Raw genomic sequence first — 14,914 nt, 5'->3', positions numbered from 1 at the left:
ATTTAATATGAATAAAATCTAACATTTGAGAAATTATTTTTCATGTTCTGCATGACGTTTTAACTGTGAATGTCATAATACTGTTAGCTTTTACGGCAATTAAATACACATATTTGTGTTCAGCAATGTCTCACGAGTAAAACGGTACCCCCCCCTTCCCGCCCCATGTACAGGTCTTACGGGGTTTTGGAAAGTTACAGGACTGTCTCCGTTTTCAGTTTTTACACATTAAATCTTGTGGATTGGTTTGTTGGGCCTGCGCTGCCTTTGAGACATGACATTTGCACAGACGTTATTCGGCATGTGCTTAAACTTTTATATAAACCTTTGTACAGACGATATTCGTCATGCACTATAACCTTAAACTGAATAAGACACGGACACAGTTAATTCTGTTGGAGTATAAAGTCCACAGCTTTTATTAATTAAATTATTAATTAAATTATCATAAATTAACATAATTTAGGGTCATTGTCCAACTATACATTAAATTACTATACCCCCCACACAGTACCCCTGACAATGACCCTACCAATTGAACAATATATAACAAATAACAATTCACTTGAAACACGGCCTACCAAAGAGGCCCCACATCATATTGTTAACTGTAGGGGTGTACCTCAGACACCCCTACACCCACATGTTCGTCGCCACCGAAGAGCTAGAACCAACCAGTCCTTAATTCCATCAGGCCTACACCTCGGCCTGTCCAGTCCAAACTCTACGCCAAATTCCAATTTCTACTATGCCCTGTTCCGCCACAGCACATGGCTTGACCTCCTTAAGCGCATGTGCGACCCCCACCACACCTAAACAGGGCCTGCTCCATACCTTCGTGGAACCCAAGGTTCAACAAGTCGTTCCCCACATCTGACAGGTGTACACCGTCCCTCCTGAAATACCCAGGTAACATGCCCTCCAACTCTCTGTGACGCACCACTACGCCCCCAGAACGTCTAATGAAAACTGACATCATCTTATTCACCTTACCCCTCGATCGAGCTATTGCAGCCGGGTCCCTGGCGTGCCGCCACGCAAAACGCGGAACCATTTCAGACCACACCACCACCACGCCAGGAACCAGCTCCCTCAGCCGATCTACATCCCTTTTCATCCTTCTCACCAATTCCCTTTGTGGAATCCCACCTAGGTCGTTCCCTCCTCCATGAATCAATACCACATCCGGGACCGACCCTCCAACCACTTTCTGAAACAAGAAATTACACAAACTCTGCCAACTTGCTCCCCTGAAACCAAACCAACATAGAGTCACTCGTTCCAAAGGAAAGCCCAGCTGTGATCCGCTTCTGCGAACTGCGGCCCTCTTCTCCGCCCAGTACACATACGAGTGGCCCAGCAACCAAACTTTCAAACCTGAAAAGAGACAAAGTTAGTGGCAGAAAAAGGCAACGTCCCCATCCCAGATACTTGCACCCTAGCAATTACACCAACATATCAGGCCTTACATACGAGCGGAATCGCACGGACTCCCACCTCCCAATTTGCTTGATCTTCTCGTCCCCCAGACCTAAACGCGCAGCCTCCGTCGCTGCCCCAATGCGAAAGGAGTGCGTCCCAAATTGACTCGGCTCCAAACCCATTCTCTGCAGACCCATTCGAAACATCCGTAGAAACTGAAATCTCGACAACGCTGAACCATCGGCATGTAAAAAGAAACAACTCTTACCTTCTGGCCGAAGCTCACAGTACCTTTTGCCACAAGCCACCGGGCAAGCCTCTGATCCTGGCAACTCATACAGTACCACCGCACGGCCCTTGCCGTACACGTCCGTTTTAGACCGGCGCAGCCATATCTGCACCTGATCAATACCCACGACCACGTCCTTGAACATCAAACCGCCGTTCCCCAACTTGTTGGCACTCACCAGCTCACTAATGCGAAAAGCCCCAAAAAACGCCCAGACAAACGCCCCGGAAAATAGTGTCACTTCGAAAGGGGAATTACACAGATCAATCAACACACTTAACAGGTTTTGCAAAACCGAAAACGACACCGGTCGCCTCGGGTCCGCGAGCTTCTTACCCTTCTTAAAGCCCTTCAAAGCCTGGCGTATTAGAAAATTCTTCGTAATGTCCTCCCACCCGTTGAACTTGAACAAAAACGCCATGGCGGACATGCACCTATCTATCACGGCCGGCGACGCTTGTTTAGCAAACCAGCGACACAGTACCCACAACAGCACGTCCACCCTCTGCCCTTGCGAACTGTCACCCCCTACCTGCTGTACCGCCTCGTCCCATTCTTTCCACACCTTGACATAGCCAGACCACGTGCTCGGCGCAAGAGAATTCTTTATACACTCCCCAAGCATGCGGTCCCGAGCTGCCACATCTCGCCAGGGCAAGCCTGCCCCTGTGCCAAAGCTTCCGGCGCCGCTTCCCGAAATCGTTCCCACTGAAAACGAGAAAGCGCATCAGCTACCACATTCAACATACCAGGGATGTGCCTAGCCCTAAACACCAAATTAGAAGACATACAAAGAAGGACAAAACGCCGCAGCAAACACAAAACAGGGGGGGACGACGCCGACAAACTATTGATCGCCTGTACGACCGCCATGTTATCTGAGTGAAATATAATATGCTTGTTGGATAACACCCGTCCCCACAAACTCACCGCTACCACTACCGGGAATAGCTCCAGAAACGCCAGATTTTTAATCAGCGAGCTTTGCCTCCAGGCCTCCGGCCATGGCTCAGCGCACCAGTGACCCCCCAGGTAAGCCCCAAAGCCTACGCTACCAGAAGCGTCGGTGTATAAACTAACAACCTCCCCTGATGCCGCCGGCTCTCGAAAAATCACCGTTCCATTAAAATCCCGCAAGAACCGGTCCCACACCATTAAATCTGCCTTCATATCCGCCGAAACCCTAATGTAATGCGCCGGCAGCCGCACCTTACTCGTAGCTTGCGCGAGGCGCCTACAGAAAACCCTCCCCATGGGTATGACCCGGCACGCGAAATTAAGGCTCCCCACCAGCGATTGGAGCCCTCGCAGTGTCACTTTCTTGGCCCTCCCTACCGTGGCCACCAGCTCCCGCAGCCGTGACAATTTGTCCCCCGGTAACCTGCATTCCCATTTACAGGAGTCAATTTCTAAGCCCAAAAAACTAAGGCACGTCGTAGGCCCCACCGTCTTGTCCTCCGCCAAGGGAACCCCTACTTTATGCGCCACCCACTGAAACACGTCCAATATCTGTTTACAGCGGTCCGAATCCCTCGGGCCCACGCAAAGAAAATCATCTAGGTAATGCACCACCGCACCCTCTGCCGATTCCGTCCGCACAACCCACTCCAAGAAGGTACTAAACTTCTCGAAATAGGCGCACGAGATCGAACACCCCATAGGCAGGCACAGATCAACAAAATATTCCCCTTCAAAACAACACCCGAGCAGATGATGGCAGTCCGGGTGTATCGGGAGCAGTCGAAATGCCGCTTCCACATCCACCTTTGCCATCAGTGCCCCATGCCCCAGCCTCCGAACCAACTCGACTGCCTTGTCAAATGACGTATAAGAGACGGAGCTAAGAGCCGTGTCGATGTCATCATTCACCGAAGCCCCTTTTGGGTACGATAAATGGTGAATCAACCTGAATTTGCCTGCCTCCTTCTTGGGGACCACGCCCAATGGGGATATTCGCAAATCGGGCAATGGCGGTGCCGAGAACGGCCCTGCCATCCTCCCCAGTTGCACTTCCTTACTTAGCTTGTCCCTCACCACCTCTGGGTGTTCCCGCACTGACTTAAGATTCCCACATAACGTACCAGGTCCCCTAACTACGTAGGGAATAAAGAACCCTTCCCGAAAACCCCGCCACAAGAAAATAGCATCTTCCCTGTTAACGTATTGCCTTAGCCAAGGCAACATCGCGTCTATTTTCACCGGAGACGCTCCCAACGGGAGCTGCGGTGGCTGCCGCCCCTGCGGGCCCGCTTCCCCCGCCAGACTTACCCTTTTTGAAACAACGGTTGACACCGTGGGACCCCCCGCAGCCTGAGCATTCGTGCCGGAACCTGCAGTTATTTCCCCATTTGCAATGTCCTTCGTTGAACATCCAACAGAAACCTTTCTTTTGCCCAGCCGACCCGGCCCCTGAGGCCGTGCCGGCTGCCCCAGGAAAGGGCGCCGCCTTCTGGGCCATCATAAGGCGCATCCATAACGGCAGGTCCATTTGGTCCCACCGCATGCTCGCATTCGCTGCCAGCCGCTGACGAAATTGTTCGTCGTACCTCCACCAAGCCAAACCTCCGTAGGTCCGGTACGCGTCACCTATCCCGTCCAAATAACAAAATAGTTCTGAGCAACGCCCCGGCGCCTTCTCCCCGATTACGCTAGCTAGAATGCAGAAGGCCCTCAACCAATTCCCAAAGGTCTTAGGTATCTTGCGATACCTCCGCCTTTTCTCCTCTTCCTCCTTTTTAGCATCCTTCTTATCCTCCTCCTTCAAGTCTAAAAACTCCTCTAGGGGAAGGAGGGAAAATATCTCCACAAACTCACCTTTCCATATCTTCTCCTTCACTTCTATTTTTAAATGACATCCGAGGGGGCCCGCGAAGGACACGTGCACATTCTGTCGCGCCGCATCCGGGACATCACCTACCTCCCGCTCTTCGCCCCCTCCTTCCAACCCAGACAAATCAGCCCCGGCTCCGGACTCACCTCCGCCATGCACGGACAGCTGTGTAACCCCGAGCCCTGTAGCTATGTCCCGGCTACTCTCTCGTGCCCACACCTTCCCGAACTGCGCAGGCGACCCCTCTTTCCCAGACCAAGAATCTAAAAATGTTCTTAAATCATTCAACAACTGTCCTGGGTGTCGTGTGTGTGAGAACTCACCACTCGAACCTCTGGCCGTAACTGGCTGCAGAGGCGCTGTCCTTCTGTCCACCTTTTCAGGCACCGGAGAATCCCGTTGTCGCCGACTCCCATCCGCCTGGACTCGCCTCGAGACCGTAGGGGTATTGCTCCGAGACCTGTAGGGAGAAGGAAATCTGGGTAGTCTGTCCTGAACCTTCCTCACCCGCCTTTCCTCCCTACGTTCCTCCCAATCCTCCTCCGCAACGCTGCGTCTCGCAGGGCGACCGCCCTCACGAGATGATCCCCTCCACCGATCACTGAGCCTCTCTCCCGGCGAACCCGATCTTCTCCGCTGACTCCTCCTCATGCTATCCCTGGAATCACGCCTCCTGCAACATGAGCCTGCTAAGCTGCACCCGCTCCGCGCAGGTGATCCTTCCCTGCTCCCTGAACTCCTTGCTCTGCTCTTCGAAATGCTGCGCCTGACGCCAGAGAAGCGTCGTTCTGCTCTCCACTCACTCCCCGAGGCCTCCCTGTCATGAAGCTGACCCTGGGAGCGGCCAGATGGGCCCTCCCGCCTACCGCTGACATCCCTAACCAGCTTAGCAGTTTGAGCACCCTGTCCCTCAACTGTCAGTGCCGAGCCTGGCCTCTCCTCGGCCGTCTGCCCCATGTCCGATTCATCTCCGCTATCCTGGCAGCCTGCCGTGTGCCCAGACCTACTCGCTTCTTGTGAGGTCCCCTTGTCCCTGCATCTGTCTCCCTGACCTGCCTCAGCCTGAGACGTCCCTGCCCTCACACTGCTGTCCTGGCCTCCCCCCACAGCTTGAGGGGCCGTCATACATCCGCCATCACCATCACACCCCTGCCCTCCAGCATTCGCACTAGTGGCTGACTCACCGGGACGTGTCCGCTTCGTGCCGCCGCTCACATGACTCCCAGCCGGCCTGGCCTCCGTCCCGGCCGTCTTCCGAGATCCGCCAGGACCGTTCCTCCTGCCAGCCGCGGAACCGCGTGGCTTAGATCCATCCGCCACCATGCGCTGTGCGGCCGTCCTCGCCAGGCCGCTGCCGCGCCCACCGGAGCGAGCCGTGCGCCTGCCTGGCTCTGTTGACCGGGCCTCACCCGGACCGTCGTTCACACCACATCCCGCCGAAGGGCTCCTCCTCCGCCGCGCTGCAGGCCCAGCGCCCGAGCTCAAACGCTGAGGTGGTCTCGTCCTCCTCGCCGGTCGACGGGCCGGTACCGCAGGAGCAGGCCCGGCAGTCCCCAACTGCTGATGAAGCCAATCCAGTCCTCTGTCCTTCACAGCTGCCCGAACACCATCCAGGATCTCATCTAGCGACGCCATAATCCTGCAGAAACGACAAAGAAAAGAACCTCGCCGACCTGACACAATTTACAGGTAAGAAAGGCTCTGGTTAAAATGGCCCCTATTCTAAAATGGCTGCTCTTTATACTCCCTGTCTCCGCCCCCAAGCTCCATTAAACTAATCCAACCCCCAAACACTAGCACCTGCCCACTTCCTGGCTCTGTCAAGGCCCACTCCTCCTACTGCGTTGTTCCATGGGCTTCAGTATGGCAGCCCAGGAATGAGAATTATCCCCATCATGGCATACCATTTGTAAAACCCAGGTTATTCCAACAGAAAAACATACCCTATCCATCACAATGTCTTTATTCTCACGAGCATTACAGAATCCTGATGTTGGGTAAAATCTGAAGTTAAAGTTGTTGTTTTTTTTCTCTCTCGGCTATTTTCCCAAGTTTTGATACTTGGCATTAAACACAGTAGATATATTTCCACTAGCGTTTTCACACGCCAGTTTATTCTGCTATTCTATTTGCTTTATGGCCCAATACAGTGGCGTACATACCAGGGTCGCAGGGGTCGCGGCTGCGACCGGGCCCGGCCCACCAGGGGGCCCGGCCGCCCTGCGACCCAGGTATGTACCCACAGGGCCAGCCTCTTCTGCTGGGGGGCCCAGGAGCCGGCCACCTCCGGGCCCCCCGAGGCTGGCCCTGCTGTCACCCGGCTGGCTGGCGAGCGCGCGAGGGAGCACTGTCCCATGAGTGCTCCCTCTTCAGCTCCCTCGCGCACCGCCCTGAAACCGGAGCCGGAAGGTGACGTCATCTTCCGGCTCCGGCATCAGTACGCGACGCGCGAGGGAGCTGAAGAGGGAGCACTCAGGGGAAAGTGCTCCCTCGCGCGCCCGCCAGCCAGCCGGGTGACAGCCTGGCCAGCAACACCACTGGACCCCAGGGAATCCCCCCAGCTCTCCCACAGGTAAGGAGGCTGGGGGGATTAAATAAAAAAAAAAAAAACGTGAGTGTGTTAGTGTTAGTGAGTGTGTTAGTGAGTGTGTGTGTTAGTGAGTGTGTTAGTGTTAGTGAGTGTGTGTGTTAGTGAGTGTGTTAGTGTTAGTGAGTGTGTGTGTTAGTGAGTGTGTTAGTGTTAGTGAGTGTGTGTGTTAGTGAGTGTGTGTGTTAGTGAGTGTGTTAGTGTTAGTGAGTGTGTGTGTTAGTGAGTGTGTTAGTGTTAGTGAGTGTTAGTGAATGTGTGTGTTAGTGAGTGTGTGTGTTAGTGTTAGTGAGTGTGTTAGTGTTAGTGAGTGTGTGTGTTAGTGTTAGTGTTAGTGAGTGTGTGTGTTAGTGTTAGAGTGTGTTAGTGAGTGTGTTAGTGTTAGTGAGTGTGTGTGTTAGTGTTAGAGTGTGTGTGTTACTGAGTGTGTTAGTGTTAGTGAGTGTGTGTGTTAGTGTTAGAGTGTGTGTGTTAGTGTTAGTGTGTGTGTTAGTGTGTGTGTTAGTGTTAGAGTGTGTGTGTTAGTGAGTGTGTTAGTGAGTGTGTGTGTTAGTGTTAGAGTGTGTGTGTTAGTGAGTGTGTTAGTGTTAGTGAGTGTGTGTGTGTTAGTGTTAGAGTGTGTGTGTTAGTGTTAGTGAGTGTGTGTGTTAGTGTTAGAGTGTGTGTTAGTGTGTGTGTTAGTGTTAGAGTGTGTGTGTTAGTGTGTGTGTCTGTTACTGAGTATGTTTGTGTGCGTCTGTCACTGAGTGTGTGTCTGTCAGTAAATGTGTGCGTCTGTTCATGAGAGTGTGTGTGTGTGTGTCTTAAGCACTTACCTTTCTCCAGCGCCGGACTCCCTTAACGCTGGGGATCTCTCCGTCCCCATCCGCCTCTCAGCTCCGAACGCACATGCGTGGCAAGAGCCACGCGCGCATTCAAACCGCCCGTAGGAAAGCATTACTCAATGCTTTCCTATGGTTGTTCAGTGTCTTCTCACTGTGATTTTCACAGTGAGAATCGCAGAAAATCCTCTAGCGGCTGTCAATGAGACAGCCACTAGAGATGGATTAACCCTCAGTGAAACATAGCAGTTTCTCTGAAACTGCTATGTTTTCAGCTGCAGGGTTAAAACTAGAGACCTGGCACCCAGACCACTTCATTGAGCTGATGTGATCTGGGTGTCTGTAGTGGTCCTTTAAGTGTATGTGTTTATGCATGCACTGGCATACATACCGCGGTCGCACGGGTCGCAGCCCTGCGACCAGGTGCCCGCCGCCATGTCTTGCGGTCCCAGCCTGCGCAGAGTAAGCGCTCGGGCGGGGGGAGGGGGGGGCCCCGGATCAGTTTTCGCACCGGGGCCCCATGGGTTGTGTGTACGCCACTGGCCCAATATTTAGAACGCCTAAACTGAGATATTGTGCTTGCTCACATGTTGTAGCCCTAACCATTAATGTGCTATTGCTATATAGAGAGAAACAGTGTTTCCTTGGCCAGTGTTATGCCTCTTTTACGAGGGCAATGCAAGATACTGGATTGATGTTAGATTTGAGATCTCAGAAGAGTATGCTGCAGTTTAAAAAAATGTCTCAAAGAGGTCAATTTTAAGTATTGATTAGTTGTATAACGTTAATTGCTCCATCCTCCCTCTCCTTTCCTATGGGAAAGCACGCATTGCATTGGCTGAGATCATCAATTCTGATAATCTCAGTCAAGGAGGCGGATTGGGGGCAGAGCCAACTGGAAAAAATACAAGTTTTATACTTATTAAAGGGGGAGCCTGGAGACCCAATATGGTTTGTTAACACTATACACATTTGTTCTCCTGACCCTTTAATGTTGATAAATTACTGCAGTTTATCTCAAAATCCCCCTGATGTGGTTAAGTGGTTTTTAAACAACTTCACATACCAGATTTTTTTGTTTTTGTTTACACCAAAGATTAAAGAGTAGCATCAGGACTTACAGAGACTATTAGAAAGTTGTCTTCTCCTTAGTCCTACATTGTGTGTCCATAAAAATACCAATAGGTAGGGTTACCAGATAAACCATGTTTTCAGGGACACATATCATGGATACAGTTTGATGGGCAGCACATGAAAAGGGTTGCCCTGTAGTATGTAGTTTTCAGAAGAAGGTGTATCAGATTAAGTAATTAGACAACAACGAATCTTGCGCAAATTGCAATATACACACTGTAGGGCAACCCTTTTCATGCATTTTCATAAATATGATCAAGTTAAATAAATCACGGCACGGTGCAATATGCCATGTATTGTTCATCATCAATAAGGTTGTATTTACCTAATTGTAAGGCCTGCTAAGGAACAGATGGTAGCTATTATGCCCTGATATGTAAAACCATAGAATTCGGAGGGTGTTCTTTCTTTTTCCCATGTCTGTATATGTATCCCTGAACACATGGTAGATCGGGTAACCCTACCGATAGGTGCTGATGGAAAACAGTGCTATTCACCAAAATAGGAATTAATAATTAACGGCTATCTCTCAAGCCCATTTATTTTGGCAAATTATTCATAATTCCATTGTCAGTTCTTGACAGTTTCAGCTTAGTGAATCACATTATGTTATGTTATATATATAAAGTATGGCTTAGGGTTCTGATGTAACTAAACTGGAATTTATGGAGAATTAACAAGTTTCTGGTCAAAATAACCAAAAATGTATAAACAGCCGAATTAGAGAATTTTTACAATTTGATTATTTTGACCTACAAAAAAAGCAGTGCATTTGTCATTTATCTATAATTGTCATTTTATTGATTTAACCTCATGTACACATTTAATTTATTCACAAATATGAACTGTGGAGAAATTAATTATCTGAAAAGGCATCGTTTACAGTGCTAAGGCTGCAGGGACAGGCTATAGACACGAAAAAAACACTGTGTTAAGCTGTAGTGGTTCTGGTAACTATAGCGTCCCTTTAATTATATTGCTGCCTGTTGCTTTAACTCTGTGTATATAGAAAAAAACAAAACAAGATAAAACTAGTTATAAATGCCGCTAAATATGTTAATTTTGCAACCTTTCAGAAAAAATGATATTAGCAGCAGCTTACTGGTGTATTAGCTGCACAACACCTATTCAGCAAAAAAGCAAATATAACGTTTTTTTTAAATATAAATATATATTTTTTATTTTTTTTAATTTGACAATTTTTATTATCAGTTTAAAAAATATATAAATATTTATTAAAAAAAATACAAATAAATGAAATAAAGTGCTTCATTTTTAAATATTTTATTTGCTGGGGTTGATTGCAATACACAAAAAGTTGTTTGTGAGCCCAATCTTAAATGCACAGCGCACTTTATATTCGTTTTTTTAACCCTGTGTACACTGTGTGCTGAGAGCTAATAGTAAGTCATGAGTATCTGCAATGGTTGGAGTCTATCAGTATCTTAATGCTTTAACCCTGTTCACACTGTGTGCTGGGAGCTAATAGAGTAGCTGACATGTGACAGCAGCAATATTTAGTAGAAATCTAATGTTGTCATAGCAGGAGCTCTACTGAAGATGGGATCATGAAAGGGTGAGCTAAGAGAGTGCTTGGAAGATAGACAGAGAGAGCTGGAGCGTTATACAGAGACATGTACTGTGTGCCCCTGTCAATTAAATAAGGCTCCATTGGGACATTCTAGAGAGAAGCAATATAGATCAGACACAGAACACAGCTGTACTGGGTTGCAATGTGCATGTTTAATAATGCCTTTCGATGTCTCTCTCTTGTAGCTACGCGTTGCGTCTGGAAGCGCTGATTTTCAAGAAGGATTTCCACGCAATTGTACTCTCTCTGCTGTCTACAGCCCGAGAACTAAAGGGAGCTGCGGAAGGTGAGGGTTTAGCTTACTTACGAGTCTGTCTGTGTATAGCAATGTCACAATGTTTGCTAAACATTCCACTGTCGTAGAATGATTGCGGTATAAGGTGTTTCTGGCAATTTATATAAACCATTCGGGCATCCCTACGTGTTTCTCTGTAGGGCAACACACAGTATATATGTATCGATAGATAAATTGATTGATCCTGGTTTTAACGAATTGGAATGCTAAACCTTGTGGCGAAACCAACCTCGCCACTGGGCCCTGGAGAAGCCTGTTTGCTAGCCTCCTACCTACTGACTATGGCCCCTGGGTTATCTGGGGCATATTGTACTGTATATTGCTGCTACTGGCCCTTTTAACAGCATCTATGGACATATTGGGACTTTTGGGACTACTGTCCCTTTAAGATTGTGAAGCATATTCAAGTGTACTGCCTGTAATATTATATATGTATTTATAGATGTGTTAAGTTTATCCTGGGTGATTTGTATGCAGCATTCTGATTGTTCGGTAGAATCACTCCATTCAGTATATTGAGTGAAACTACCGAACAACCAGACCACCCAGGAATGAGTGTGCCTCCAATTACCGTTTGCAACAATGTTGCAAACAGGTAATTGGCAATCAGTGCAGTGTGGTCTTTGTCCTCTGGGTGGCCGCCATTCGGGAAACAAACACGTGGCGGCGGCCATCTTAAACTACCGAACAGCGGTGTTTTGCCGTCGAGTGTCTGGAACTAAAATCGGACACTTGACTAGGCAAACACCGCTGAGACCTCCATACTTCCAGAAATTCGTATGGAAACTACCGAATGACCCGCCGTTCGGTAGAAAGAGCCCCATAAACAAGGGAATTCATTCAAACCCTCTCCAGGCTCTATAACACAGGCAATTCGCCTGTTTTCATTCCCTTGTTTGTGACCGACCGCAGGGCCAAAATGCATGGAACTGTTTTCGGATACTTTACCCATGCGGTCGGTCAAATCTTTGGAACCCCATATCTCACGAACCATTCATCCGAATTACTTGAATTTTGAATATGTTGTCCCCCTGAATAAGGGCTATCCAGCGATGCTGGATTTAAAGGTGTACCCCCGGGTTTTGGGGTACATCCAGAACTTGGCTGAAAAAGTGTACCGGATAATTGAGTTTAATTTTATCTGAGGGGAGGGGATGTGTGGGCTGAACCATGTATGTGATTGGTTATTTTATGCCTCCCCCTGGGTGTGGCCTGTATGTGGATTATTGTAATAAAAGCCAGGCTGGATGAGCCAGTCCAGAGTTCCTGTTTTAACCTCAAAGTGATGTGTCGTCTCATTATTGGGGGAAGGATTTATTGTATGCTGTTCCAGTTGACTGCTAGGGGTACAAGCCTATTCGTATGGTTCCTATTCAATGGTCTACAGCATTCATATGCTTGGGAGAATTTAAAAGGTTTCTCGGATTCGGTGATTGTGGTGTCTGCCAGAGTGCTTGGAGTCCTCAGGAAGCACTAGGAGCATCCATTAACGGAGGTACCAAGTCGGGGTGCCAGGTGATCTGTTACAAACCTATTTAATACAACTATTTGCATTGTTTCCACTCTCCAGATGTCTTTGTTTTCAGATGGTAAGTAAGCAGCGAGGAGGAGGAGATTGTCCTCCACCCCCGTTTCCCCCCAAGACAGTGTTTTACATAGCAAGCATAGATTATGGTATAGAGTAAACCTGCCGCGCTTAGTATAAACAGACATGTCTCGTTATGGTCTGCTTCAAAATAATCATAAATCATTCCTATGGTTAGCTTCACTTTAAAGGTAACTTGTTAGGCAGGGATACATTGCTGGGCTGGCTGGTATTAAGAGGATTAAAGACAATAAATGGTAACTGCTAGAACGAGTCTTTAAATAATATGCTGAGTTGTGTCATGCTGCTTTGGGTTATCAGAAATCCATACCTCCCAATTGTCCCGTTTTAGGAGGGATAGTCACTATTTTGAGTGGAATCACTATGTCCGTCTTTTCTATCCTTATATCCCTTTTTCTGCCAGATATTTAGATATTTTTTTTATGAAATACTCACAACAATTTAAGTCATTTGTCAATTAATTTGGAAGTAGGAAATGACCAGCACCCAAGGTAAGTCTCCATTAGCAAATAGTTTGACTAAATACACTGGGGCGGCGCTGGGGCACTTTTGGCACCATAAACACCACCACACACTGTAGTAGTTATGGTGCTTGGACTGCTCATTTAACAAAATGGTTGGTTGTTTTTTTTTTTTCACTACAATGGCCCTGTTTCTGTCACTCTCCTTTTTTTCTGTTGTGATTGTATGTGAGCCTGTGTAAATACCTTAGATATAGAAACTTTTATTTTATGGGTAATGCTTAAGAATGTGGCTAGAGGGTGTGGTACTACTGGAGAATTTTTAGGTGGCTTCAAGACAGATATATGTGTAAGTTAGTAAGCCATTTACAGCAAGCATAAAATATTTTACTTAGAAAACCAGGTCTATAAACACATGCGTCGCAGTATAAACATTGGTCGTGTGAAGCTCAGTGATACACAGACTCGTTTACACTGCACTTATTTGAGGTTTGTTCATTGAACTCCAATTATTTAGCCTTTTAATTAAGTTTGTTTTTAAAAAGAAATCTGCCATTTTAGGCTAGTTCAAGGTGGCTGTTTGAGGCCTGATTCAGCTGCTGTAATGGTGATCTTAATTTAGATTTAATGTTGAGTAAAGCTTGTTGACAATCAACACCAACGATGCTGCAAAGTGAATAGGGGCCCTCAAGCCCAGGGTGAGAGAAGTGAAGGAGTTTGTGCATGCATGTGTAATAGAATTTGCAAACACCTCAACAAGTTTTCCTCCTGGATTCATATGTGGTATGTGGAAAACCACGTGTTTGTTTTTTGGGTTCAGAACAGGTGTTTTTAGTGGTCACAGATGCCCTAATTTAGCACCTGGGATGGAATGGTCTGTTGGCCACCTCCCCTAGAATTGTACGTCTTTTTATGTTCTACTCCACCACTTGTGTTTCTCTCTGCACCCCATTACCCCTTGTTTGTACCTGCTGACACCCCTCACCTTATACTGTTTCTCGAAACCCCCTTACTTGTCTGTCATAACCTTTACTCCCTCGTGTGTCTTTCCTAATCCCCTTGTGTGTTTCTCAAAACCTCCACTTACCTTCATGAGTGTCTCTCCAAGTCCACCATATTGTAACGTGGCCTAGTTAGACTGACAGGAGTCTGTCAGGAGTTCTGAACAAGCAGAGTGACTGGCTAACGTGGCAGGATATGACGTTCAATCTCCACCCACTCTGTAGACCGCAAAGTAGAATGTTCAGATCCCATGTTGTGCCCCAGCTCGGCCATGCTACAATCAGTGGAGGGGTTCTGTGAGTGTGCCTCACACGGATACCACATAAAGCGGCCTGCGCTGCACCCCCCAGTATGTTATTCAAGGTGATCAATATGGATAGCAGCAACCAGTACATGTTGTGTAATAGACATACTGGGTTAATCACTATAGTGCCTATTGACAGGTAAATTAGATATTTGAAACCAAAATGCCTGATATGGAAAAATAGTCATGTTGGATAGTTTTTCTAATTCTACTGTTTGACCTAAAATGTGTAATTCCCTGATAATTCTTCATAATCTCCAGTTAAGTGAATATCCTTTGACAAGCTGATGCCGCGATTACAAAGAATATCCTTTGACAAGTCCATTACCGTGTAATGGCTAAAATCTCAATATTTTAACAATACAGAATAAAGGGACACTCCAAGTACCATAACCACTGCAGTGCAGTTAGGAGCTTCTGTTATCTCTTCTGAGCTAAACCTGCAGCGGCATCAGCTGATTGCTCTCAGCCAATGACCTAAGCCCTGCACTGCCAGGCTTAGCTCAGACAGAGACCTTCCAGCTTTCTGAGAGTTACAAGGGGGGAGGGCATCCGTCATACACCAGGTATGA

At 47.7% G+C, this 14,914-nt stretch overlaps 1 protein-coding gene across 3 annotated transcripts in view; it reads left to right on the top strand.

Moving 5' to 3' along the window:
* LOC134573188 (formin-J-like) overlaps nt 1–14,914 on the top strand; it is a 63,474-nt gene that overhangs the window by 31,727 nt on the left and 16,833 nt on the right. For all 3 annotated transcript variants that reach the window (XM_063432748.1, XM_063432749.1, XM_063432747.1), the window contains exon 6: nt 10,860–10,960. In XM_063432748.1, coding sequence (XP_063288818.1) covers nt 10,860–10,960 — 101 coding nt within the window. The remainder of the gene's footprint in view (nt 1–10,859; nt 10,961–14,914) is intronic.

Source organism: Pelobates fuscus, chromosome 9 (assembly GCF_036172605.1).
Source record: "Pelobates fuscus isolate aPelFus1 chromosome 9, aPelFus1.pri, whole genome shotgun sequence".
Taxonomy (NCBI): domain Eukaryota; kingdom Metazoa; phylum Chordata; class Amphibia; order Anura; family Pelobatidae; genus Pelobates; species Pelobates fuscus.
Note: the sequence above shows the minus strand (reverse complement) of the source record. Positions and strands in the feature narration are given on the sequence as shown.